This window comes from Syngnathus typhle, linkage group LG19 (genome assembly GCF_033458585.1).
Source record: "Syngnathus typhle isolate RoL2023-S1 ecotype Sweden linkage group LG19, RoL_Styp_1.0, whole genome shotgun sequence".
NCBI classification, from domain to species: Eukaryota; Metazoa; Chordata; class Actinopteri; order Syngnathiformes; family Syngnathidae; genus Syngnathus; species Syngnathus typhle.
The window spans coordinates 7,248,091-7,275,597 of record NC_083756.1 but is presented as its reverse complement, the minus strand read 5'-3'; the positions used below and the strand labels follow the sequence as shown (position 1 = coordinate 7,275,597).

The window sequence follows — 27,507 nt, the reverse complement described above, 5'->3', positions numbered from 1 at the left end:
TTAATGTGTTCAGACGATGACATGCAATTTAGCAACAGCACTTCTACAAGTTGTTTTCCCCTCTAATGAATCGCCCTAAAACTGTACAATTCAGAATATCAAAAAGTATTTTTCTATGTGCAGCAAAAAACAACTTTACATTGCTTGCAGATAATGATGGCAATAGTTTCTGCTTGATCACCCTGATTTAGTAACTTACAAGAATAAACAATCTAGAAAATGTTCTCTGCTTTCTTTCCAATGTGCAACAGATGTTATTTAACATTTATTGTTGAGTCTGTAATTTATTGACATTGTTTACTGGTTAAAACCTTTACATATGGTCCCTTTTTGGTGCTAAAACAGGCTCTCTGTTGGATGAGTGTGTTTTTTTTTATTCAAAAGGTGATGAATTAATGACTTTTTTTTTTTAATCATCTGATCCAAAATGAACACCAGAAGATGTGTAAAACACAAACTCAAAAGCATATGCGAGCTGTGGTCCATGCACATGTACGTAGCACGGGGCTGGCTACATTTTGTGGTGAAGCCTGCCACGATTTATAAAGGCCTGCCCTGACACTCCTACCATTTCATGTGCCAACCAGAAAGAGGACTGTCACTACCAATTCAGGACTTGCGTCTCCTCATTTTCTCATCTTCGTCCCTTGTGAATATTTGACGCTGAAGCACTGTCATCACTTCTTGACTGTGCTTCCATAGAGGGTAAGCAAGTTTAATTACTTCCTCTCACTCGGGTTTGATGTGCAGGTGGCCTCTTCAGGCTATCTTTTAATTTTAGGATGTACAGACTAAAAAGTAGTTTTTGTTATTTGGAAACAGTGTAAGATAAAGTGATTTGAGTCATCTGTTGTACCGCTGCGTGTTTGGGGAACTTTTCATTGTACTTTTTCCATGACTTGAGTTTGATTTGGCTACAAGTGACCAACCGTCGGGACAATGCGGGGACAAAAAGCTAAATATACAGCTTATACATGACCCGCTGTGATTATGGGTCGGTGTAGTTCTCCGCTTTCTGGTAAAGGAGTTTTAGTCCTTCCCATCATGTCTTTTGGTATTTCAACGACATGTAGTTAGAAAGTCTGAAGTTCTCTTCCATCGTAATTACTGTGTGAACGTGTGCAATTGTGAATTTGTTCCCTACATGTACTTCTGTGTGTTTCTACTTATCAAGTCAGACTTTTTTTTCTGTGAGATTTTCTGCTTATATTCCCTAATGAAATGCAATTTTTTTTTTTTAAATTAATTTTGAAATCATCATACTTTGACAATATGATAATATTTATACAGAAAGTAGGCTGTGTTAATTCAGGACAAAGTGATGTTTTTGGTCTGATCGGAGGACATGGTGTTTACTCTTCATTTTGCTCATAATCTTATAATCTTGTAAAACTGCGACATCATGACAACCCATCCATCCCTTATCTAATTCAAACTCAGAGATTGTAGAGTCTATTTTATTTGATTTTTGGCCAATTACACATTGTCAGTCAATGACAGAACAGCTACAAACTGTTCTGTTTTCTCTAAATAACTTGTGGAATCGGTTGACAAAACCGAGCAAAGTCGTTTTAGCGGCGTCTGTGCACAAGGAATGTTCTGTGATTCAGAAGCCAGAGGAGGTGGTTGATGTGGTTGGTGCAGTGCAGTAGGAATTTAGCGTCAGGATCCACCTAGTCCCGTTGTGTACATGTAATGAAGAGAAGAAACTCAAGGAGAGCTTGTAAAGACGCAAGACGAGAATTTGTGGCGGGCACGTTTTGGAGGATCCCTGAAAAGACATTTTTAGAAACGCTGGGCTCTCATTTTGACGACTGTTTGCACACCACACTCGATGACCCGGCGTGTGGTTGATTCTTAAACAAATATCGTAACTTTTGATGAACAGTATACAGTAGCCATTTTGCTTTGCATATTTTTAAAATAAAGATCCACAAACACTATAATATAGTTTCTATAGTCTCACAGCGGCTTTGACACAGTTCCAGTTGGTCATCAGATTCAGTACAAAATGATCCATAATCGTATAAGAGCAAATTCCATCAGACATGCCAAGAGGTTTTGACAGAAAATTTTGTGGTAGAGCGCTGTCTTGTGTTCAGCTGACTGATCCTCCCAATTCTTCAAAACTCCTGCCAATATTCTGCAATGCCCTCTGCTATGTTTATACTGAAGTTTCCCATCAGCGCTCTGCATAGTGCGGACATTGTTATTTAGTCGGGCCCAGCGTTACGGTTGGTGGAAAATGGACGCTAACATAGCTTACATCAGAAATTACGGGACAAACAACTTGTGGTGCAAATTAAAAATGCATGGAAAGTATTTAACATGGCATTGAAGGAAATAATATGATAGTGTATTATAAAGCTATGTACGGTATGCTGGATGCATATTTGATAGTCTCATGTTTTCAATCACGGTTTAGACAAGTTGGACCGAACCGAGGGGAACCGCCCTCCTAAACCGCCATGTTGCTCTGGGCACTGTGGAGTATAATTGTCTTGCTGATTCCGCTGGATGCTGCACAAAAGAAAGAAGATGTCCGAGCAGGTAGTTTGATCCTAAAAATGATATGCCTGCTTCAATTAAAATAAATGTTTTGTTTCTTTGAATTTGTCTTATGTTCAGGCTGCAGCACAGCAGTGAATGACTTGGTTTTTATTGTGGATGGCTCGTGGAGTGTTGGCGTTGCTGATTTTGAAACAGCCAAGCAATGGCTTATCAATATCACCAGTCAATTTGATATCAGCTCCCACTATACACAGGTAGAGCCACTTCACTATATGATTCATTGCTATAGCTATCATGTAATGTTTTTTTTTTCATTTTCTGAACATGTTGTGTCTACTACAGGTGGCTGTGATCCAGTACAGTGACACTCATCGTCTGGAGATCCCTCTGGGAGAACAACAAAGTGCTGCAGAACTCATTCAGGCCATTCGAGGCATCCCATACATGGGAGGAAACACACAGGCAGGCACAGCATTTTTTTTAACCAAATACTCACTACCAACTGTTATAGTTATAATGTTTGAGTGAAATATGAATATAAGTGTAAATAGAGGGGAGGACATTTAGTTTTGGAACATGTTGGAGTTCTGTCTGGCCCAAGTTTTCCTTAAACCGTTGCCACGGTGTGCATGGAAAATCTCAATTCTAAAGAAACAAGGTGTTGACCTGCTCTAAAATTGAACATGTCTGCTTTGTAGACTGGCAGAGCCATTAAGTTTGCCGTGGACCATGTTTTCGCCACATCCAAGCGAGCCAGCCAAGTCAAGAACCGCATCGCTGTTGTGGTCACAGATGGCAAATCCCAAGATGACGTAGTAAATATTATTCACTGCATGAATGACGACTTGTACTGTCTATCATTCGGTCTCGCAATAATTCCAAACCACACTGTAATGAAAACAATGTTATATTTATAACGCGAGACTGTTAAATCCCTTTACTTGTCACCACACATCCTGCTTTCTAATAATATTTTTTTTCCCCTTAGACGGATGCCAGTATTGAGGCACGAGCTCAAAGCATTACAGTGTTTGCAGTCGGGGTTGGGAGCGAGATCACAAACTCCGAGCTCGTATCCATCGCTAACAAACCATCTTCCACTTATGTCCTGTACGCTGAAGATTACACCACCATTGATCGTATTCGAGATTCCATGGAACAGAGACTCTGCGAAGGTAAGCGTCGATTTACTTTCTTTGCTGAGCTTTCCAACTGAATTTCTATTTATCGTCTAGAATCCGTGTGTCCCACAAGGATACCGGTGGCATCTCGAGATGAGAAAGGTTTCGAGCTAATGGTGGGCATGAATATTGAGAAAAAAGCCAAGAAAATTCCCGGGTCTCTGGAATCCGAGACGGCCTTCACTCTTACGTCTTCCACTGACATTACCGAGGACACCAGGTAACGTGTTCTTAAAATATTAATGTGTTATGTAATTAAATGTAATTTTTTTTTTTTTCACTAGAGAGATTTTCCCAGAAGGCCTTCCTCCCTCCTACGTATTTGTAGCCACCATCCGTCTAAAGGGAATTGCCCAAATGCTGAACTTTGACCTTTGGCGGGTGTTATCAAAGGACAAAAAGATCCAGGCTGCAGTGACACTGAACGGAAAGGACAAAACGGTCACATTTACCACCACTAAAATGACAAACATGGAGCAGAAGATTGTCTTCAATATAGGATTCGAGGTGGGTATAATCACACGGCCAAGCGTAAAAGCACGTTAAGTATTTTCAGATTATATTCTCAAAACACGATTCTGTTAAAGCCTCTTTTTATTAACAAGTAGAAGCACTTCCAGACAAAACAAAAGCATTTATTTGACGGCATGTGAAGGATGCCAAAGGTGGGCTCAAAGAAAATCTTTCCGAATCGAAACCGCTACATTTCCCCGGTGGAAACTCGCCGGTGGATGCGTCGCAGTTAGAACGCGTGCCTCGATTTCCATGGCAGTTTATAATAACACATCCTGTCAAGAAAGTAGCCAGGTTCTTTTTTCCGAACGCACTTCTTACACACCTCGACTGAAGCGTGGCACACTGAACAGGGTTGCGATTATGTTTTTTTTTTTTGCGCTTGTTTGATTTGTATTCATTTTGATGTGGCACATCGTGGTAGCCTGTGATTTGTCACTTTGAAGATGTTGGCTAAGGCTCAGCCCATCTGAAACAATACCGCCGCTGTTCTCGCACGCGTATACACTTAATGGCTTTAATAAAGAATGGTTAGGGAAATAATTAATGGCTCATGGCGCAATCCTGTAGTGGCATATTATTATTATTATGCGTGGGTGCTTACTGACATGCAGTTTCTGACATTTATTGTTTCACAATTCAGTGTTTCACTGTAATGTGGAACTAAATTTAGTAATCCGGCTATTATGTCACATACGTGCTGTGAAAAGCGACATCTCTAAGAATTGTCGACATCAATAATTCAAAATAATATTAATATTCATTTAATATTAAATAAATAAATCAATATTTAATGAAATCATAATTTGGAAAAATAAATGGTTCATTGTTTCATTTTGAAGAAAAAAAAAAAAAAAGACACGCACTTGTTCATGCACAATTGATTCAAATTGAAATCATTTTTTTGTACTTTTTGTCAGTCACTATTTGATGGAATGTGGCATCAGCTTAAACTCCTGGTGAGACCCAGCCAGGTCACCGCTTTCCTTGACGATCACAGGATGCAGGAAATAATACCCGAACCAATGGAGCCCATTTACATCAATGGGAAGACACAGGTGGCAAAGAGACGGGAAATAGATGTCACTGTTCCCGTAAGTACACATTGTAATTCGCAATCACTGCACTAAATATAAGTTCAAAGTCAAAATTTGATCGGCAATAATAATGCAAATGTTAGCGGGTATGATACTTTTTAATGACGGTCAACCAAAGTCTAAACATTTCTTATTGATTTTTTATTTACGTTAGATACAAATCCAGAAATTACGCCTGTACTGTGATCCTCTTCAGAGTGAGAGAGAGACAGCTTGTGAGATCTTCTATGTGGTAACGTTTTAACCTGATTGTACACTAGTGCAAAAGTCACATTTCTATCAAGCTTTTTCTGAAAATAACATTCATTTTTTTTATTCTCTTTTGGTTGACAGGATGATGAAAGGGTAAGTGAAATCATTTGAAGAATTCTTATCGCAAATGTGTGTAATACTCTTTAACAGTGCTTCTAAATTCAGCCAGATTAATAAAGCTGTTTGAGCTAAAAGAACCTTTCAAAATCAACATAGGAAATGAGCAGGATGTGTTTCCCCAAAATTATCACACTCGATATGTATAAAAGTTTGCCCGCTTTATTTTTGTACAATGAGTCAATCATTGCTTCCGTAGTGTCCTCTGAATCGAAAAGCCGCAATTGCAGAAGTGGAGGGCTCCAATGGTGTCGTTGGACCTGGGCAACGTGGCCCACCAGGACGCACGGTAAGAATGCTTCAATCTTGCTTTTTAAAATGTATTTAATGTGTGGATTTTGTAATAATGTCGTTCCAGGGGGACAAAGGAGAGGCGGGATTACCTGGTGCTGATGGTAAGCCTGTGAGTACGCTATTTATTTATATCTTCCTGCTGTGATACATTCAATTATATATATAAAGAATATATAATGAACTTCTGTCATTTGTATACATGTTAACATGTATACTAAATATTGATCATTCATTTAATTTAGCAATGTAAATATTCTAAATATGTCAAAGATGATTATTTTTGTTTTCCATTGTTTTTCTCGCTCAGGGTGAAAGTGGGAAGCCTGGCCCTCCTGGATTACAGGGGCAGAAGGTAAAAATTGTTATTCACAAAGTTGGGAGCTCATTGTTTGTTTAACTAACCCACACTGGTGTCAATTTGGGGTCCTAAATTTATTTTTAGACCATGACAGGTTATAAAATTTCATTTCTGCAGGGTGCTGACGGCTCACCAGGACCAAGAGGACTTCCTGGAATGAAGGTAAGGCTCTGAAGAAACAGATGAATGAGTGTTGGCTACTGCTGATAATCACATTTCTATTAAACTCGATTCTATCCAGAGTGACAGCGAGATAAAAGGCTTACCAGGACCACAGGTAATCCTTTATAAAGATGTTTAAACATGAATTATGTAATAAGTGCATACAACCAGAGCTAAATTATTCTATGGCTGGAAGTTAAGGGTGAATTTTAAAACTCATACTTTTAATGTCATATTTATTTTATTATACTGATTTTAACGAGTATTATGATAATCCCTCAAGTGGTAATTCTATTTTGTTTCACACCACAGAAAGAACCAGATCGGATTAGATTTGAAATGAAATGGTTTGAATTTACAAGAGAATTACCGAAAGATGGATTATTCATAATGAATTAATGTGAGTTTTGTGAGTAATGATGTTTGCTTTACAAGTGAACTATCGGAAACCACAAACTCAAATACGTAAAGCAAATTATTACAATGGTCATAAATATTCACATACTTTCTGCTTCCTAATGCAGGGTCTTCCAGGGGAGAGGGGTGAACCAGGATATCCAGGAGAGGAGGGTTTAAAGGTAAGGATATAATTATGTCTCCAAATGTAAACAGGGTATATGTACAGACAAGGAAAAAAAAAAACCACACCAGATTTATCCTGATGTGTGTGTGTTGTGCACAAATGTGTTTCCCCCTATCACATCACAGTTGGTGGTATTGACTGTGTGCTATTTGAAGTGAGAACAAAAACAAGATAATTACGGTAATGGTGTTGTGTTTGGCTGCATCCGTGTTACATTCCCGCACTGAATGTCTAGCCAGGTGGAAGCGGGACTCATCACGATCATGCATCAGTAGGCACTTTGGGGTCGTTATGATGGAAGGTCAAAATTATTGCCGATTAAAAAAAAAAATGGCCCTAAAAATGGGAGAGTCACTGTGATGACAGTGTCAGTTTTACAGCTGCTATGCAAGACGCATAAGAGCAGTGTGGTAATTGAATCCAGCTCAATTTAATGGCGCTGAGGATGTCGCAGTGTGCCAGAGGAGGCCACAAGTTTGACCCATATACATGTCGTCAATCGGAATAGTTCCCCTCGCTGAAACTAAACGGCTGCGCTGAGTACGTGCAACTTGAAAACAGAATGCGATGAAATCAGAGCACACATCTGTGAACACACCCACTTGTTACATGCGCGCGCTACTATTTTCAGCTCTCTCTGAACTCCTACGAGTCTTCTACCACTCTAACTTGCAGCCGAAGTCTACTCAGTAATTTGGGACTCTTCCCGCTATCATAATAAACCGTTTGCCACTGTGGAATCTGGAAGTGTTCTACAGCAAAAAAGCAGAATGATGTACAGAAGCACTGAATGGAAAAGAAAAGAGAATTAACATAAAGCTCAAAAATGTGAATTCTATTATGCCCCATTTTTTTTTTAAACGTCTTCAGTCTTGGATGAAATGAGTATTTTTACTGTGGCCCGAATGCCAAGAGATACAAGAAACACTCATTTCTTGATGTTTCTCGAGCCTAGCGAAGCAGTGGAATGAACAGATGGCCGCTCCAAAAAAGCTTAGTAGAGCCGTGTAAGTACTGTACAGTGGCAAAAGGACACAATAATCCTCATTGCCTGGAGCAGCTCGAGACATGACCAGCGCAGCTTGACAAACGCCAACAAACAGATAAAAATGTCTTTCTGCAACAATGTCAGGGAACATTAAACACCCTAACAATTTACTGGAAGCAGGCTGCAGATCACACGGGATAGCAGCACTGTAATTGGCTCAAGTGTCATTGAATAATTACGGCGTGATTGTCTTCAGACCAAGCGATTTGAGCGGTTTTATTTCAAAAGAGACGTCAAAGATCCATATTTGGTTGGCAATGAATAATCTAATGAGGATTATTGATGTAGAAAATATAAATATACACTACCGTTCAAAAGTTTGGGGTCACAAAATTGTTTGGTTGACCCCAAACCTTTGAACGGTAGTGTGTATATTTATTTAGATAATTATTTATACATTATATATATAATCTTCTGTGTAAAAAATCTTATAATATATATGTATACTTATATTCATAGATTATATATAATTTAATTCATAATATTTTATTTTAATAATATTTACACTACCGTTCAAAAGTTTGGGGTCACCCAAACAATTTTGTGACCCCAAACCTTTGAACGGTAGTGTACATTTTATTAATCACCTTACATTATAACTGTTTTGCCTGTGCTGACATTGAACTAACGGAACAAACCAACATTGGTTTGACGCATTTGAAGTATTTTGGGTGCACGTTTTTCCCTCGACAATTTTGTTGACATTTATTTTGGAACCGCCTAGGTTTTAATACACCACAGGTGAGACGGAAACCTCACGAGTCCAACAAAGACTCCGTTCATTTCTAGTACAAATGACTAACTGAGTGAAGCTGTTGCATCTTCAAGTCACGCTGAAGGAAATTTTCACAGAGGCAGTCGAGGTTGACTGAAACAATCTGCCAGGTTGTTTACTGGGGATAATATGATGTTAGAATCTTCTTTACTATAAAATATAGTATATAAGAATGTAACCACAAAGATCCACTGGCTAGCACTTGGACTCTTATCGATGACAACCCAGTGATTATGGCTTGCGAATGTCAAGTTAACAACATGGTTCCGGAACTGAGATCCGATACAGATTTTCCAAATAATCATGCTCGAAGTTTTTTTTTGCATCATATTTATAGTTTTGAGTGATAGCATTTGTGATTTTATAAGAACACCCAGAAGTCAACCTTGTAGGATCAAACAAAGTCAGTGTGGTCATAGCCTGAGGAAACAACTCAACAGTAAAAAAAAAAAAAAAAAAAAAAGAAAGTCTGGTCCCATTCATGACAGCTCCATTGACTGTTAATGAGCCTTGAATTTCACTTTACCATGTGAGATCCTAAACATTCGATTTAATCATACGCTTTCCCACAGTAAACCTTCAAACACTGGAATGTAAAGCAACCTGATGTCATCTCTGTTATTATCCATTTTTTTCGACATTCCATGTTACAAAGAGAGATGCTACCTCTTTCATTACTCCACCTGTAATGAATGAAAGTACTGTACTGCATATCCAATTGAAGTATTCAAGTCCTGGACTAGATTTGCAGAACATTCATTTGCGATGAAAGAACATGATAACTTTCAGGACAACTCACCCCAATAGTAGAACCGGGGATGGCTTGGTAATAAAAAGCCATTGTATAGCTCCCAAAGGACAAACCAATAATACTAATAGTAGGAGAGTGCAAACATTAGCAGAGACCCAATATTCTTCAAATGATCAAGAGAAAATATACTTAATTGCGGTTCCATAGTCGAATGAGTGGAGCAATTACTTACATGGATAATGAAGGTCGTTGGTAAAACTCATGAGGCCAACATACTGACCCTTGCATACTAAAACGGAAACCAAAGGATATGCTATTAATTGGCACTTTAGAAGATATAGCTAGGCATTATTAGCACAAGACAGTAGGTGGCAGTGCAGCAAAACATTCTAGTCATATGGCATTCTTTTTTTTCCCCATCAGTTTTAGGTTCTGGGTCTGGTCTTTGTCATTTATTACTATTTAATTTATTACTATATTAGCAAAAAGGACAGTGATAGAATAAAGCAGGAGAGAACAAGATATTTATAGTTTGCAAAGTGTACTGTAGTTAACCTTCAATGTGTGAATGTGTCTTTCCAGCTGTAGCAATATACAGTCAATGTAAAGAGCATATTTTAGGGCAGAATCACTCCACTTGTATATTTGCTCTTACTTAACACACCCCTTTTCACTCTATAATTATGAACACGTGCTTTGAGGAGGGAAAAAATGATATGTCATATGGGCTGTGCACTTTGACAATGAACAAGTCCCTGACGATGCCACTGCAAGTCCCAAGAGGTGGAAACATCTGATTTTTGTTTATGAATATACCATTTAATGTTGCACCCTCTAAAGATTTTAATCTGATGCGGCATTACCGTGGATTTATTTTTCCATTTACCTAAGCTTGTAAACCCGTTGGAAAGACAACTTAATTGTTTACCAAAGTTCAGTAAACACAGTAGAGTGGATGGGCTCAAATGTTGTTTTTAATATCTGAACGTGTGTGCGACTTGGCAAATGAAGCAACGTTATATTTTGAGTGGCATGCAAGTCGACAGGGACTAGGCAAGCGCCATGAACGGATTTATTGTACATTTTCCATTGGATTCATTTTTTTCCCCTCCTCTGGTTATTCCATCTTCCGCCCATATTCCCAAAACATAGTACATGTGAGGTTTTTGAAAATTGTCCAATATGACTATGAATGCTTATTCGCCTATGCAATGTTGATGGCTCAGCAAACCTTGTCTTAAATTTCTAAAAAGTGATAGTCTGAATCTGAAATGAACCTAAAAGCCTCTTTGACATGTTCTTTGCCAGTGTAGCACACTGGAACAAATTCCCTTGCAAGTCAGTAATTATATCCTTGCTGCTGTTCAACAAACAACATAAAAGTACCAAAAGGTCGGCGAGCAAAACGGGGCAGTAGAATTTTGTGACTCGAGGCTGCTTGCAACTTTTACAGTAATTATATGCTGTGTTGCGGTACAACATGTGTTAGTTTGTTGTTCCGCTAGCCACAAGGCTCCCCATAAACTCACAACTAAATATTCATTAATTATTCAACTCTGCAGTCCATCGTTAGCATTTTCAGTGAGGTAGCATGAATTAGCTGCGGGGAAGCAAATATATGGCTTTTTTTTTTTTTCTTCAAAATGGTGTAACAGCAGCAACAGGAAGTCTCCATTTAATTCTAAACGACCCTCTCTTGTCTGTTCTCAGGATGTGTTTGATGACTCCTTCTAATCTTATCGTCTTTTCAGCAGTGTTGACAGGATTACGTGACAAAATCTAGATAATCGGCGCACATTATTCAGGGAGCACATTGGAATCTTGTAAAGCATTGACACGTGTGTCATGTCCTCAGGGAGATCCTGGTGCTGTTGGAGTTCAAGGAGCCCCGGTGAGTACAGCTATTTCATATTGCATTATACTCAGGGATTTAACTATTCAATAATAAATTAAAATGATATTTAATTATATATATATATATATATTAAATTATATTTACATACATAATGAAAAATGCAGAGTGAGGTTCTCCAGAACTGACGCTGTAAAACATCTTTAAAAAAGTGTTTTGTGGAATTTAGGAGTTATTTTAAAAGTACATTGACATTGAGGTTTTTAAAGTCAGAGTTTCCTCTTTCACTTTATTGTTATCGAAAATGACAGAAATGCTCAAGCCACAAATCCAAATCCCCTTCCAATTTCATTTTTTTTTTTTTTTTTTTTTATCTTCCGCTTTGATGTGTGAGTTTAAAAAAAGGCAATACGTATTTAGTCCGACCCTTTCTTTTTTCAAATCACCGAAAGTATTGAGCATTTTCCTAACACTTAATTGAGACTCCTGAAAGCTGTCCATTAGATTTGGTCTATTCTGGTCTCCATTGCAGAAGGTAAGGGCAAGGAGTCTTATGAGTCCAACTCAGTGGCAAGCATCCACTCAGTTAAGGATATACCAGATGAACTTAATATGCACCATAACCTTTACAGGTAAACTTAATTTGACCTCCGCTAAAGGTTTGACTGCATATGAATGTGGTTTAGTCACATTCTAATACATGGACATTTTTTTGTGTGTGGACTTAGCTGAAGAAAACATCTAACCAGACCGACACACATTTAAATGCAATATTTGTGTTTATGTATTTAACACTAATAAGGGCTTGAAAATGATGTAACATGTTTCTCTGACATCAATTCAGGGAACTCCAGGAGAAGTAGGCCCACCAGGACCTCAGGTAACATCAAACCTGAATGCATCTTGGCATAATGATGATAATAAATAAAAATACATCTGTCATTTGTGTCTTTTGTAGGGAGAGAGGGGATACCCAGGACCACCAGGCACACAAGGACCACCGGTAGGTTCCACTTTAAAATTTGACTTTTATTTGAAGGTTTATAGATTGTTGAAAAAAAAAAAACAGATGAGTTTTTCATCGTGATTCCTTAGTCATATTTATAGAAGGAAAAACTTTTACAAGCTCATGCCGGCACTTCAGTATGTTGCTACTGTCGCGGGTGAAGGGTTTCGATATTAATATGAATATGAATACAAGCTCGATGCGACTTTGACAAATGTGACAGTGAGTTGCTGGTGACAATTTTGTGTGTTGTGTATATTGCCTCTGTTTTTGTGCAGTGTGTGTGTCCTTAGCTTTGCTGCCCCCTTGTGATGGCGACATATATTGAGGGCAGAACAATGGAGACTTCTGGAAATATTCAAAGGGATTAGCTTTATTTAATGATGATAACATTTAAGCGTGGCTGAATGGAAGAATTAGGAGGAGTGTTTAATTACTGGACCATCCTTGCATCTTTCTGACACTGCTGCATGAGATGAGAGCTTGGCCGCCATTCTCCTTTAGGAAAAAAAACAACCTCCACTGTGTCCAGAGGTTGATCCAGGACAGAGCTGGCGCGCCACTCCATTTGTTAATCCCGCTTTTGTTTGCAGTTGCGATGCTGCTGCCCAACAGACTACGTCATAAAAGATGTCTGACGGCGTAAGAGGTCTCATGGACTCTGGAAGGCCTAGCTATTGTTAGAGCTGCTGAATAAGTTTATAGACAAATCTGCAATGTGGAGTTGAGTAATTATAGTTTTGTTTGTCGCATCAGATGTGTAGCTCTGCTACGATTAACATATTTTCATCCCTAAAGTCTAAATTCTATGATTACACTGTCATCAGACTTCCCCCGCTATTATCAGCAACTTGGTATCCCCCCCATGGGAGTCAATCATCACACACGCAGTTATAATTTTTTTTTTTTTTTGTCTACAGACACAAAGTTGTTATTCAAGTTTGGGGGAGCGTGGGTGGAGTGCCTTAGAGGTTAGAAGTTTTTGGCTGGAATAATTATTTAAAAAAAAGAAAAGATAATTGACAATGTCTGATGAACAAATGAAAAATGGAATTAAAAAATAATTTAAAAAGAATTAAATCGTGGGCTTCAGCACCGCATTATGTTTACTTGCTTTTGCAATATGTGGGTGTCTTAGCCAGAATGCAAATGCAGCGTACGTGTGCGTGTGTGGACCCGAGCCATCTCATTTCTCCCCCAGTGCCTCCTGACGAAGCCGTCATGCACTCTGTCACATTCAGCCCAAAGCACAGTGTCTCTTTCATCCAACTCTCTCTTTCCTCTCATCCCTTCACTCTCTCACCCCCTCCTCCCTCTGGCATGGCTCTCTTTCTCCCTTTTCCTTTCCAATATCTCCCCTCAATACCAGGATCCCTGAGGACTGTCTGCAGAGATGGGCCAAGATGGGTCCAGAGACTGTGTGTTGAACGTCATAATTAGTTATTATGCTAATGGAACTCCCAGGCCGATTGGCTATTCTCAGCCATCCATTATCCCCCCCCCCCCCCCCCCCCCCTCCGTAATCACTTGACGTTCTTGTGGAGAAAACTTCCTTTTGCACGGTTCGAGTAAACTAGTGTGAAAATCAAATTGTCAGTCTGAATGATAATGGGAAAATTGCTATTCTGTTTGCTTTTTGAATTCAAACACGCACTATTGACAGTGTGATTGTTTTTTTTTGTTTTTTTTAAAGCATCAGATCTGTACTGTTAAAATATTTTAGGGGTTCTGGGTGCGTCATAATAATTCAAGCAGGAGGCGCATTGACATGCTCATATGTCCATGACCTTGGAATGCATAATGCTTTTCCCAATGTGTATACACAATGCAGCAGAGAGATGGAGGATGCAGTGGAGGAGGAGTTTTGAAAAAAGCCGATCGTTTGTTTTCACAAAATTGATCATTTCACAATTCAATCATCCCGGCATATTTGCTGAATGCTTCGCAACACTTCTAATTCAGCGAGTAGATGAGTTTTGAGCGAGTTTACAATGACTTTTTGGGTCATTCTTATCAAATGATGTCATACTTGGAGGGATTCCAAAAGCTATTGAAAGAAATACAATCTCTGTTTACTTTTCATTATTATGTTGTTGTAAAATCCACTTTTTTTTTTTTTTTTTCTGATTCCAGTTATTGGCAGCCATCTAAGAAAAACAAAGCAAAACAACAAATGATTGTTCGGAACATTGATTTACAAAATAGCTTCATTTCGTTCACAAATTATTTCTGCCTAAATAGAGAAAGTTGTAACTTTCCGCAACTGCACTGAGATATGAAAAAGTTTGTATGCTACAGTGTTCATCTAAAAAAAAATGCCATGTGTGTTTTCTTCTAGGGGAACTGCGGTGATTCGAGGGGTAATACTTGTCTCGGTTCACCAGGGCAGAAGGTGAGTTGATGAGATTATGTTGTTGCTTCCATTGTTAAGATCTGACCTTCTGTATATAAAAAAGAAAAGTCTACGCAACCCAGTCAGGGTTTGGAATGATTCTTGTGATCCCTTTCCAAACTTTTTTTTTATGACCTAGAAGCCGTAATCGTAAATCTTTAAGATGGAAATTAATTCTAGGGTCACCATGGAGAAGTTGTCAGTCATAAGGCACATAAAATAAACAACTCATGTTCACCTTCAGTTCTGAGCTTTCAATTGACCTAACATGAATAGTTTTAAACGCCATTACGAAATGCAAAATCATGGGAAGAATAATCCAGATCTTTGAAATGGCTCTGCCTCTATCTTTCACTTTTCCAGGGCTCAACAGGGGAGCCAGGTTTTCCAGGATTGCCAGGTGCCCCAGGGCATCCAGGGTACAAAGGTCATTGGGTAAGAGTCCCGAACAATACACATGAAGAAAAATGTATGAGCCTTAAGTAAAAGACTGTCTTCAATTTCAAACGTGGTGAATAATTTATTAGTTTGCTGCAGGGAAATCTACATAGTTTTATTTTCCACGCATGAGCATATTATTCTTTTTACTTTAATGACATAGATGCGGCTTAATGTCCCCACTATGCACTGCGCCAAAGGCACCATTGATTATTCTGATTTACTTTCCTTACTTTATATGTTTTCTTTGTATTGTTCTCGGTGTTAACATAAATATTTTCTGTAGGGAGAAAATGGAAAGCCTGGCCCAAAAGGAAATAAGGTACAATATTTCTTGTTAAGTATTTCCTCAGCAACACACTTTACATATATTGTGTGATAAAGTCCTAAAATTGTGCACTATTAATAATTTTGACTGAATTATTCAAATATGGGTGAGGATAGTCTTGAATTTCCCTAATTGCTACCTCAAAAGGCCGACAAAATCCAAAATATTCCAGCAATACTGTCATGCATCATTTGGAAACAGACTCTGCCAAGTTTTTAATAGTTTGGAAAGTGACAATGACAGTTACGCAACACTGCTTTTAGAGTTCTTCTCGGTTTTACCGGCAGCGCTTGTCAAAAGAGAAACCAATACGTTTCTCCAGAACAAGAATTTTATCGACGGCTGCGGTGAACAATTACTTTTTTCCCCTTTTGTGGAGGAATATTTTTGAAAAATGCACACTTGTGATAATACATAGCAAAACAGAAACCCTCCTCTAATTCAACAAGTACTTGGATGTTAAAATGTGTCAAATTTTCTATCTGCCAAGTGTGTGTGTATGGAGGGAGGAGGGGGGGGGGGTGTATTTGTACCGCAGCCATCCACTGGGAGGCAGTTGAGATCTTTTGCCTTTGCTTTTGACCAGCTCTCAATGGACAATATTTATGGAGCCTCCATAAAAGTATCACATCAAAGCCATGACAACAGGACAGTGAACCAGCCTAATGGACTTAAAATTAGTCTAATGCCAAATTTTCCTATTCCATTTATGTCCATGACATGAATCGCCTGTTGCAATTCTTTTTTTTTTTGCTGGAATGAATATAGTGTCATTTTTAAAGTAATCAAAGCATGCAATAAATAGTTGCTTGCTGCACACTATACACACAAATGGCAAAGAGTGTGATGGCCCATTGGGAATGGAAGGGAAGCGAGTTGTGAGTATCAGAGCTTGCAGATGTGTCTTTTATAAGTCACATACATGATAGAGTCAAGTTTGTTAAAGGTCATTGCAAGCTAGTTGCTATCCCCTCTCTCTGTGGGTTTCTCTTATTGGTTGCTTGAGGTAAGCGTGACCTTTTCTCATCTCTCTGTCTATTTTTTTTTTTACGCACACACACACACACTTCCGTCGGTTGTTGCATACATTGTGTCTCTTCTACACAAACACACAAGACACGTAGGCTGTAAACAAACAGACAAACTTTCCCCTAATTGTGCTATGTCTCCTTGCAGGGGGATCCAGGCAGAGAAGGCGAGCCAGGAATTCCTGCCATACCTGTAAGTATGGGCGTATTCTTCTACTTCCACTAGGGGCGCTAATGTTTCTGTAGCTGCTGCAGAGGGACAAAAATGGGTGTTTATGTGAATCTTAATGACTTTATGGAGAACAAGTGTCTACACAAGGGATGAAGCAAATCCTCTAGAAGAACAATGTCCACGCTTCAAGACCTTATTTAAGAGTTACAGCCTTTTAATGTAGCTTGGGGCTCATATTTCTACCTAAAGCCAGTCCAAGCAGTAACCGTATCCGCGCTGAACCCAAATCATAGTTTATTTTTATTTTCTATACTCTGCTCAAAGTGTTGAAATAAAAAAAATATATAAAAAAGAACAAACACAAAACAAGTGTGAGCAGTATTATGGGAATTGGACTGCAATTCCCAAACCATTGATGACATGCCTTTGAGCATGGCACATTACTCCCAACTCCTCTTATGTGTGACAATCCTGAATCACAGGGATTTAAAAAAAAAAAAAAAGGCCATAAAACTGTATAAAATATTCCAAAGATGTTTTCCCTTAAAACAGCTTGGAGTGATGAGTGAGAATCCAGCAGAATCTCAAAACATGTTTACGCAAGCCGTCACTAGCAATAACCTGTCAAGATATGATGAAACACATGTCTGTGTGATCTACAATTTCCAAGTACCAAGGCAATATTTGTATTTCATTATTTTCTTAATGACACTGAATAAGTTCCATTTGAGACAGAGTCCAAGTATTGATTACGCTCGTATTGATTTTCACATCCCCCGAGAGGGATTAGACAATGAATCCAATCATAGTGTCTGTGTGTGTGTGCACACGTGTGTTTTCGCTGCCGTAGCTTGTATGGCACGGAGATATAGTTGTGTAATCTAGCTGGTGACACTTGAGAAATGTAAAGCAATTATATTTTTCAGTGTGGAGGTTAAATGTGGATTCTCTAAAGCCAGCTCAGCCCCTCCCATCCAGCGGCAAACTCCCAAAGCGAAACATATCAGCAGTGAATCACAAATGTGTCACAGTTGAAATGTGCGTGACGATTTGTCTTCCAAAAGACTTCCTAATTCCTACGGGGTAGAATAAGTACGGCTCAATAGTGCCTCGTCTAACAGTAAGAAAACAAACATCTTTTCTTCTAGGCTGCAAAGAATATAACAGGCTTTTATGAATAATTCATTTTTAGAGCAACGGAGTAGATGTTGTGGTATTTGTTCAGTATTTTGAGAGCAATTTATTTCACCGAATAGTCGTTAAATATCCTGGTTTTGATCACGGCTGGTCATTATTTCAATTTTTTTCAAATGGAGTTGTTTCAATTGTACTTGAATACTGAGTACAGAAGGTTTATGGTTTCCTTGAATGTTGCATGTTTTAATGATTGCCAACTTGTCACATTTTAAACATGTTCAAAATGTTGTTTTTTTTTGCGACATGATAAACTGTTTGCAACTATTTGCAACCTTTTAGCAACCCTGACAAAATACCAACATTCGCTACACGTACAAAAACTCAGTGATGGAAGGAAAACTAAAAACGTTGATTTATTTGGCTGAATAAAACTCTAGAGAGGAATTTCAGAGAGAAAAAGAGTTCCATCTAGAAGAACACAAAGAGTCTAGTAAATATTTTTAGAACAAAAGGCAAGTTTTCTAAGGTAACAACATCCATATTGGAATTGGAAAAGGAAAATGTCAAAGGATTTTGTCAGCAACCTTTCCTTGGCCCGTTAACTCCTCAGTCAGCAGGGAAAGCGCCTGTTCCCACATCACCTATGCTGCTTCTTGACACAACTTAATAAAAGAGCCTCAACTCCGCAGGAAATGTTAAAAATGTATCACAACTATGTCCGAGCTTGACGTATATATACCTCGTGTCTCTTTGCAACTTCCCGAGTCAGCACCTCCCTAGCTTGTGTCGCATTTGCAGCTTCGCACCAATATTTCAAGCGCTCCCACAGTTCAGAATTCCAGTTACAGCTCAATTCACACTAATCACCCACCCGGCTTCTACTTACCGTAATTTTCGGACTATAAGTTGCGTTTTTTTTCATAGTTTGGGTGGGGGGGGCGACTTATACTCAGGAGCGACTTATATACATGTTTTTTTTCACTTTTTTGGGCATTTTATGGCTGGTGCGACTTATACTCCGGTGCGACTTATAGTCCGAAAATTACGGTAGTTTTTTTTGTTTGATAGATTTTTTGCCTTCTCTCCTTGCTGTTTAAGCATTCATTGACCTATCCTGACACAAACACGGAGGCCACACAAGGTCTCTAAAATTCACCAGTTGTGTCGACATGGACGGTTGGAGAAGGATTTCAGATGCTACCTGTGAAGCTCTGTTGAACTCTGTGCCCATGAGGGCCACAAAAAATATTGACACTTTGGGCACTATTTGGACATTTTCAGTTTGGGGTTTGCTCACTTTTCTTGCCAGCGGTGTGTAAACCAGCTGTGTGTGTTGAGTTATTTGAGGGCACGGTAAATTGACACTGATAGACAAACTGACTACATTACAGATTTTTTCTTTTCGTGTTGTCTACTGAAAAATATATTATGAGAAAATATGACTCAGCAGTAGGTGATTAAAAGCCTGTTTTTTGGATTCACCTGTTTGGAACCTGTCAGGCTCGCAAATGTGTTTTGCTCTAATCGCACTCACTTCAGTGCACAGCCGTTATTGTCAACACATAATAGCATTGTTGTGTAAAAAGGTTGATTAGATTGGAAATTTGAGACCATTCAAGTAGAATAATTATAGCAATAATTAACATGATTAAAACCCATATGCATATCGGCTATCATGGCAAACAAGGTTTCATCAGACAGATATTTTTTTTTGCTTCTGTGTATCCGTATTGACTTTTTTTTTTCTTTGCCCTAACTTTACCTCCTTTTAGTTATTAGGAGCCAGTATCACCTGTTATTTTTATTATCCAGCAGGGAGACGAAAAGCATTGCGCTGGAAATTATATTCAGGACAATACGGCAACTGAACTGAACTGAACTCGCCTCAGTGTTTGCTACCAAACTATATTGGTTCATTAAACATCTAATCTAAAAAGTAATCTCAAAAGACACATGTTTAAATACTTTGAACAGACCAATCTTATTTTCTTCCTTGAGCACTTGGATGGATAAAATGACTCGCCAAGAGGCCTGTTTAGAAAAACTTGCAATGTGATATTATTTCCGCTAGCAATATCAGAGCTAATCCAAATTATGTTTTTCTACCCATCCTTAAGAATGAAAAGGACCTCAATATAGGCAACAATCATTTGTGAAACATGACACTACCATCAGAAAGGATTCATTAAAAAATAAGGTATTTTCACGGGGAAATGGAACACTCCTCGAGTGTCAGATACACGTTAAAGTGTTTAATTCCGCAAAACAGCCTTACACAATCGGTGTTAGCGGCAGATGCTGTTTTCAAAGGAATAAAAGATTCACAAATGCATTTTTCATTACGTTACAGCGAGTACAAAAGGAGTGTTTGAGATTGCATTGGAATAAGCAATCTAAAACGTTGTGTAAGCCAAAGGCTTTGACGGGGGCCTGGAAAAAAAAAAGAAAGAGTAGCAGCTCTGCATCACCAATGCGAAGCTGCGAGCATCGCTCCTCTGACACTCCGTCTCAGCTTTTGATATGGAAGCACTCATTTCTAATGTTTCTTCCTCTTCTTTTTTATCCCCACCCTCTTCTGCTCCCTTTTCTTTCTTACATCAGGGCCAAGTGGGACCCAGGGGAAAGCAAGGAGAGGTATGTCAAATTAGACTTTGCCGTATTAGATATAATCCATTCTCTCTTATTCTGTGAGGGGCCCTGACAAGCTTGCACGCAGCGTCTTTGGAAGACTTACAGAGCCAATACCTTTAGGCCTGGGGGAATCTAACCCCTCCCCTCGGGCAAAAATATACATCACAAAAGGATTCTTTCCAAAGCCGTACACATTTGAAACAGCAAACCGTACTGTCAGCAGTATTGTGAATGTACGGGGCTGCAGCGTCCCGCAGTTGTCATTTGTTGATGATGTATAAAACACACATCACGAACAAGTAATTGCTGCAGGCTTTTTTTTTTTTATGATTATGCAACCGCATTACGGAAGGAGAAAAAAGCCATTTGGTAGGTAGTTAGGTCGTTAAACAGCAATTGAAGTGGGAATGGTGAAATTAGATGTTCAGTTGAAACCTGAACGGAGCCTGATTTAGTTAGTTCCTAGGTTTGTTGAAGAAAAAGATATTGCTAATTTTGTATTGGGTAGGCTGGTATCGGAGTATTGATTCACCCTACAAAGGCACGTTGAGGAATATAAAGGCTGCAAATTTTTAACATTTTTTCCAATTGCTGCAAAAAAAATGGTTCTATAATGTAAGATATTTTCTCATCTGTCCTCCTTCAGAAAGGATTGAAAGGTGATGAAGGCCCCAGGGGGATTGAAGGAAAGAAAGGGGACATGGGCCACAACGGTCACATGGGCGCTGTTGGTCCAAGGGGATCTCCCGGCCTGGATGGGCTGCCCGGTCAACCGGGTCAGCCTGGATTTCCTGGAAAGCCAGTGAGTGATTGTGCTCATTTTTGTGTCAGTAAAAGGAGATTCCTGCCACGATATGGATAAAGTCAAGTTTAGGATTACGTTTCAAATGTCAAGGCTGGATTAAGATTAAGACCTTCTTTTGAACCTATAGTTTGTTTGAAAAATTGGTTCTGTTTTTTTTCAGGGCAAGTCACCATCAGATGAGCATCTTGTAAAGCTCTGCACCGATGTTCTACGCGGTAAGTAACGGTTTTAATGTCTGAAAAGGATTTTCACACATTCAAATCCATCAATACAACATTCCAGCAATATCTGAATTGGAACCTGTATTTCAAAAAAATAAAAATGATTGTGCATTTGCTATGACTGCTGAAAGTATGAATAGGATGCAACATTCTAATTGTTTGGACTCAAAGCGTGCCCACTTGTCAAGAGATTTGAGCAAGAAGTTAACCCATTTATAAGTTACATAATATTGGGCTTTAAGACTGACATTGATATCATAGACATGACATGAATAATGTAGCAACTGTGGCAAGGAAACATATTATTAATATGATTGATTGATGTGGTATGATATCCTTCTCACAGCTCTTCAAGGGCATATTTGTAATTCGCCATGATGCAGCTCTTAGAAAATCATTTTGGCCATGAACAAAATGGACTGGTGGAATTCTAGTTCATCAAAATTCCAGCAAGCCAAAGATTGATGATTCAGAAAATGAATCATTTTAGAGGGTGTGGGTTGGGTTATAAGTACATCAAAAAATTGGTTGTAATATCTTTTAAAAGTTTACATTTGAGTGCAGATTTTCGACTAAAAGAAAAAAATATATACCGTAAATTTCGGACTATGAATCACACCGGAGTATAAGTCCCACCAGCCATAAAATGCCCAAAAAAGTGAAAAAAAACATATATGTATATAAGTCGCTCCTGAGTATAAGTCGCACCCCCACCCAAACTATGAAAAAAAACACGACATATAGTCCGAAAATTACGGTAATTGACTTTCTGAAAGTCAATGATGAATAACCTTCCGTCACTAATGCCTTTTATAATGCCGTATGGATTTTCAAACAGTCGGTTGCTTCATAAGTGATTATTGATCTAATGTTGGTGGCATGGACGTGTGATTCAGTACAAGCTATTCCGAAACGGCAGGTAAAGACTCGGCAGATACGATTAATTGGAATGAATGGAAAGAAGTAGTGAGACAAGAAGGAAGCATGGTGAGGAAACCTGAGGATGGATCGGTCATGGAGAATTGGAGTGTGCACCTGTTGTTTGTATGCAGGTTGCCATGGTGATCCTACGCTTTAACATTTACAACATACTTGTGAATATTGTACATGGCGTTTTCTACTCTTGTTCATCCATTCACACCTTACGAATCTTGACTCAAGAGGTTGTTCCGGCGGTTATGTCAGCAATAAAGATTCTTATCCTTCAAGGTGGTTTACCTTAGCTCTGCAGATCATTATCTTTCCCCGCCCCGTTTCACTTGAGCAATAGGAAGTGGATAGCCAACATCAGCAGACCCATGAGGGGAAAGATGCAAGGCATAATTAGCTATGGCTGAATGGTAAAAAGGATTGTGATTGGCTTCTTATTCAAGTAGAGTTTAAGAGAATGATAAATAATATCAGTTAACTGGTTCTGGCTTTGGTGATGTTTCTAAAGGCTTGTCATTTTTGTTGTTGCCGGTTTCAAAGCGATTATTTTTAAAAAAAATATTATTTGATTTGGCTTCTTTGTATTCGCAACATGCATCCTGTGCCCTTCGCTATTGAGCAAATCAGTAATATCCGGCTGTGCCCTTTAGCTCAACTCCCAGCACTTCTCCAGTCCGTGGATAGATCAGAAAGATGTGAATCCTGCTATACTATGAAGGGACCACCTGGTGAGACAGGTGCCCCGGGACCGAAAGGATCCATGGGAATACCAGGTTATCCTGGCAGAACTGGCTCTGTGGGATATCCAGGGACTCCTGGATTGCAAGGTCCTCCTGGACTCAAAGGTAAGGACTGCGGAACGACTCCTTTAGGCTCTGACGTACAGTATTGCCAAATTCATCCTCACTGCAAGTACACAATAGTACTGTAGTATTTACACCTCTTCGCAAAAACAACAATGCGGGAATATTTACGGCGGCTTTCAACACCGATTAAAATCAAAAAGAGTGCCAAGAGTTAACAAATTGGATGTGTTGATGCTCAATGTACCCCGTAAAACAAGCTTATTAAACAAGTTGAACACCAGTAAAAGTCAGCAGAGCAAACTAAAATAAATACTGCGTGCAAACGCAAACTGAATGAGCCGCTTTTGATTTATCACCCTTCAAGTGGCTAATCATCTGTGGAAGATGCCCAACTATAACATCTCACTGTTGAATATGATTACACCTTGTTAGTTTAAGGGAAGACAGCTATTAAAAAAATCTTATTTTGTCATCGTGGATAACCGTGACGTTGATTAAGAAAAATGACACAAAAATAATCAAATATGAAAAAATAGATACAAATTGGGAAGAATTATGCCGTATTTTACTTTGACATTTGAACATGGACATTTTTTTTTTTTACCTTTCTGAGTGATTTTAAAGACTTTTTGGGGAGTCGTTAAAATTCAGCAATAGCATATTGTGTGACTGAAATTGAACAGTATGCAAGATGAACATGAAAGTGTCTAACTCACGGTGACTTTTGACGTGATTTTTGAAGTCGACATGGTATGTTCACAGGTGACATAGGACCAAGAGGGTTCAAGGGGAGCAAAGGAGAGGGTCACCAGGGACGCCCAGGACCACCCGGACAGCTAGGTATGTAAAAAGAGAACCATAGAATTCTTAAGTATACTTTAGTGGCCTGCAGCCATGACTGAATTTTCTAGTGTTGCAAATGTTTTAGCACCTAAGCAGTTTTTTGACATGTGAGCTCTGATCAAAGCATTAGTGCACTTTTAACGGAAATGCATCAAGGATGTTCCGTTTTAAACAAATATGTGGGTAGATGCTTTTTGTGAACACTTACATAACATTATTTGGCGAACATTATTGGCGGTTTTCCGTTAGTCAAATTAAATATTATTTTTTATGCTCCTTCAATTATGCATTAAACCCAATTTGTGTTTCTATTCTTTTTGTTCTTGCCATTGTTTTAACTCAAGGGGCTCGAGGTCCTCGTGGATTTGATGGAGTCGGACAGCCAGGCAACGAGGGAATTCCTGGGAAACCAGGACCCCCTGGAGATCCCGGTAAAAGGGGTAATCCAGGGACACCGGGGATATGTGACTTATCCATGTGCTATCAGACCTACAACCTGAGGGAACATTACAGCAAAGGACCAAATATCTGATGGCGTACAAAACAGCGAGGGACACAAGTGCAAGTGGCTTTAACACCCACATGTATCCAGAGGCCATTTATTGTATCGCCGATTCACATGTGACTCCTGCACAAGCACGTTGTGTGCAGAACAGCAACACTGGAGGCAGAAATATCCTCATATGTTGAGTCATACTGAAACGGGTGATTCATCCTTACACAATTCATGGTCAACTCTTTGTATTCTGGGATATAAATTGTACTTTTCAATTTTGTCGCGTTTATTAGTTTCAAGGGCCAGAAAAACAGAGTAGCACCAAAGGAGATCCTTTCATCACATTGTAGTTGTTATCTTGTCTGGCGCAGGTCTATCACCCTCTTTATCCTAAACACAAAAGCTGGTGCTAATTGTAAATCAGCCACTGTGACAAACAGGCTACTAAGAATCCTGTTATTTATATTTATATTGACCCGCTTAGTAATACTGACTGGATTTGCATTTCTCGAAGAATTTTTAAAATCTCTAATTTACCTCACCTACATTATAGGATCTAGGCATGTATTTTTTTTATGATATTTTAAATAGAGGCCTGTTACCTGCTGAGAATAATGTATATATATATAAAATGCCTATTCAAGTTTAATATTTGTTCATCTATAGAAGTAAACTAATCAGTGCAACTCTATTGGTGCTGCTCTACGTTGTGTATTTCGAATCCTCCAATACTATCACAGTGAAAAATTCACTGACTTTGTAGTACTCGTGAGCTGAGGAGCTCCATTTAGACAAAAGTAGTACTTTGCCTCCATCTCCTTGTATCTGGTTGGCAGTTACAGTACAGTAGAGGAGAGTCAATGAATCCTAGCAAAAGGTGTACCGTATTTTCCGGCCTATAAGGCGCACCGTACTATAAGGCGCACCTTCAATGAATGGCCCATTTTAAAACTTTATCCTTATATAAGGCGCACCGGACTATAAGGCGCACCATTAATGCATCATGTCAGATTTTTAATCCAAATCAAATCATTCTCCATTTTATCTTTTTTATTTCAACTTCAGACGGAAACAAATTACTTTATAATCATAAAATAATGATCCATAGTCTTTTTAAGTCATGATTCATAGTCTTCAGCGGGCCACTTATGATTGATTTTATGACACAATGCTTTGGGCCAGTTTAAATTTAGGAATTTGGTCCATATATAAGGCGCACCGGGCTATAAGGCGCACTGTTGGTTTTTGAGAAAAATTTAGGTTTTTAGGTGCACCTTATAGGGCGGAAAATACGGTACCCAATTTCAATCAGTTTTTTATTTGTTGTTACGTCCTGCAGTGTGAATTGGCGATTTACAGCGGCAGTCATTGGCAACGTAGCATCGTTGCTAGAGCCCGATGATTTGTGCAGATTAGTTTTGTTTCATTATTTTCCAGGGACTCAAAGCTGTTTAGATCAGAATTATGTGCTGCTTCCAAGGTCTCTCGGATAAACTTTACAGCGTGTCGAGACAAACAGCAGCTATTTCAGTCGGATGCAGGTAGATGCATTTAGCATTCATATGAGCGTCTCCAGACAAAAAGAAGACGGAGGCAGCAAAACGATGCATTTGCAAGGAGTGGGATGATTTTGGCTCCAAATGAAATTCTATCACCCCACATTTAGCTGCAGATTAAATTTAGTTGCCTTGCAACAATAGGTTTCCCTCTATGTTTCCACAGAAAAGAGTTTTGGCACAAACGTCAGCAAAAAAAATGTCATTTGGAACCATCAAAAATACCTTGTGGGATAACAAAACTAACAAGCTCCTCTCGACGGGCTTTGCGCATCAGGAAGCCGATTTTTAAATGATGTTTTTCCACTTTCATACGGTACATTTCGACTTGTCAGAGTTGGCAAGTCCCCAAAGAATAGCAAACTCTGTCATAGGTTTTCACAGCACATGAATGACTTGTTGTATGAACGAGTGCAAATAATGGTTGAGATTTTCAAACGGAACCACAGCAGGTGAAATAAAAAATAAAAAATCATGTTTGTCCATGCCAACCATCCTATTTTTGCAAATTGGATATAGATTATGGCAGTTGGAGAACCCTTTGAATGGTCTTATTGTAAACCGTTATATTAGTAGAATAAGCTCAACAACAATGAAAAAAGTTTTCACAGTTTCTCCTGTAGCTGGGTGCTTTCACCCCCCGCATTTCTTGTACACTGTGCCGGAGTTTGAAAACGATAATGGTTATATTGACTAAATCTCAAACTTTGCTTTAAATTTGTATTGTTTTTTCTTTTGTCCTCCAATCCTGGTAGTGCAATGATTTATGAATAGCCTTTGTAGTTGTTTATCACTTTGGAGTAGTGTCACAAAGCCATAAATGTATTTGTAATATATCCTGAAAAGAGAAATTGTCATTTCTATTTTGTTGGGCATTATTTATCTTCATATTAGTAAATAAATGTTTGTTGATTTTTGGACGCTATTGCATTTTGTTGTTGTTTTGGCTTTACAAATGTGTTTTATATGACAATAAATATTGTTGCTCATCTTATATTATTTCACAACCTAAGAAAACGTTGCACACAAACACTGAAGACTAACACGCGTCACTTTAAAGTCTTTTTAACCCTTCTATTTTCTTGTCCTTATTCATGGCGACAATATATTTACAATACAATCAGGTAAACTGCAAATACTATGGAGCCAAAATCTTTGAGTCAGTTCCTTGCCATTTGTAATGAGTCGACAGTTTGGGGTTGATATAATGGGTTTCACCAAGGA

General features: G+C 38.7%; 1 protein-coding gene across 1 annotated transcript; it reads left to right on the top strand.

Moving 5' to 3' along the window:
• Nucleotides 1-565: 565 nt before the first annotated feature.
• Nucleotides 566-27,277, top strand: si:dkey-225n22.4 (collagen alpha-1(XXI) chain). The gene is made up of 30 exons (XM_061266236.1): nt 566-705; nt 2,426-2,550; nt 2,629-2,765; nt 2,854-2,973; nt 3,210-3,326; nt 3,500-3,686; nt 3,747-3,912; nt 3,977-4,199; nt 5,126-5,299; nt 5,457-5,534; nt 5,636-5,647; nt 5,871-5,960; nt 6,030-6,074; nt 6,273-6,317; nt 6,441-6,485; nt 6,565-6,600; nt 7,010-7,063; nt 11,498-11,533; nt 12,339-12,374; nt 12,453-12,497; nt 14,839-14,892; nt 15,256-15,327; nt 15,617-15,652; nt 16,835-16,879; nt 20,597-20,629; nt 21,273-21,428; nt 21,592-21,646; nt 23,233-23,427; nt 24,151-24,228; nt 24,576-27,277. Exons 2-30 carry the CDS (start codon nt 2,469-2,471, stop codon nt 24,761-24,763), a joined length of 2,640 nt encoding a protein of 879 aa, XP_061122220.1. The 5' UTR covers nt 566-705; nt 2,426-2,468; the 3' UTR covers nt 24,764-27,277.
• The last annotated feature ends 230 nt before the right edge of the window (nt 27,278-27,507 follow it).

What these genes read in the sequence shown, in the direction of transcription:
- si:dkey-225n22.4 (XM_061266236.1), top strand. Translation starts at nt 2,469, where the DNA reads ATGTTGCTCTGGGCACTGTGGAGTATAATTGTCTTGCTGATTCCGCTG. An exon ending in TCAGCTCCCACTATACACAG is followed by an intron (nt 2,766 to 2,853) that starts GTAGAGCCACTT and finishes TGTCTACTACAG; the next exon opens with GTGGCTGTGATCCAGTACAG. An exon ending in TTGGAGTTCAAGGAGCCCCG is followed by an intron (nt 11,534 to 12,338) that starts GTGAGTACAGCT and finishes ACATCAATTCAG; the next exon opens with GGAACTCCAGGAGAAGTAGG.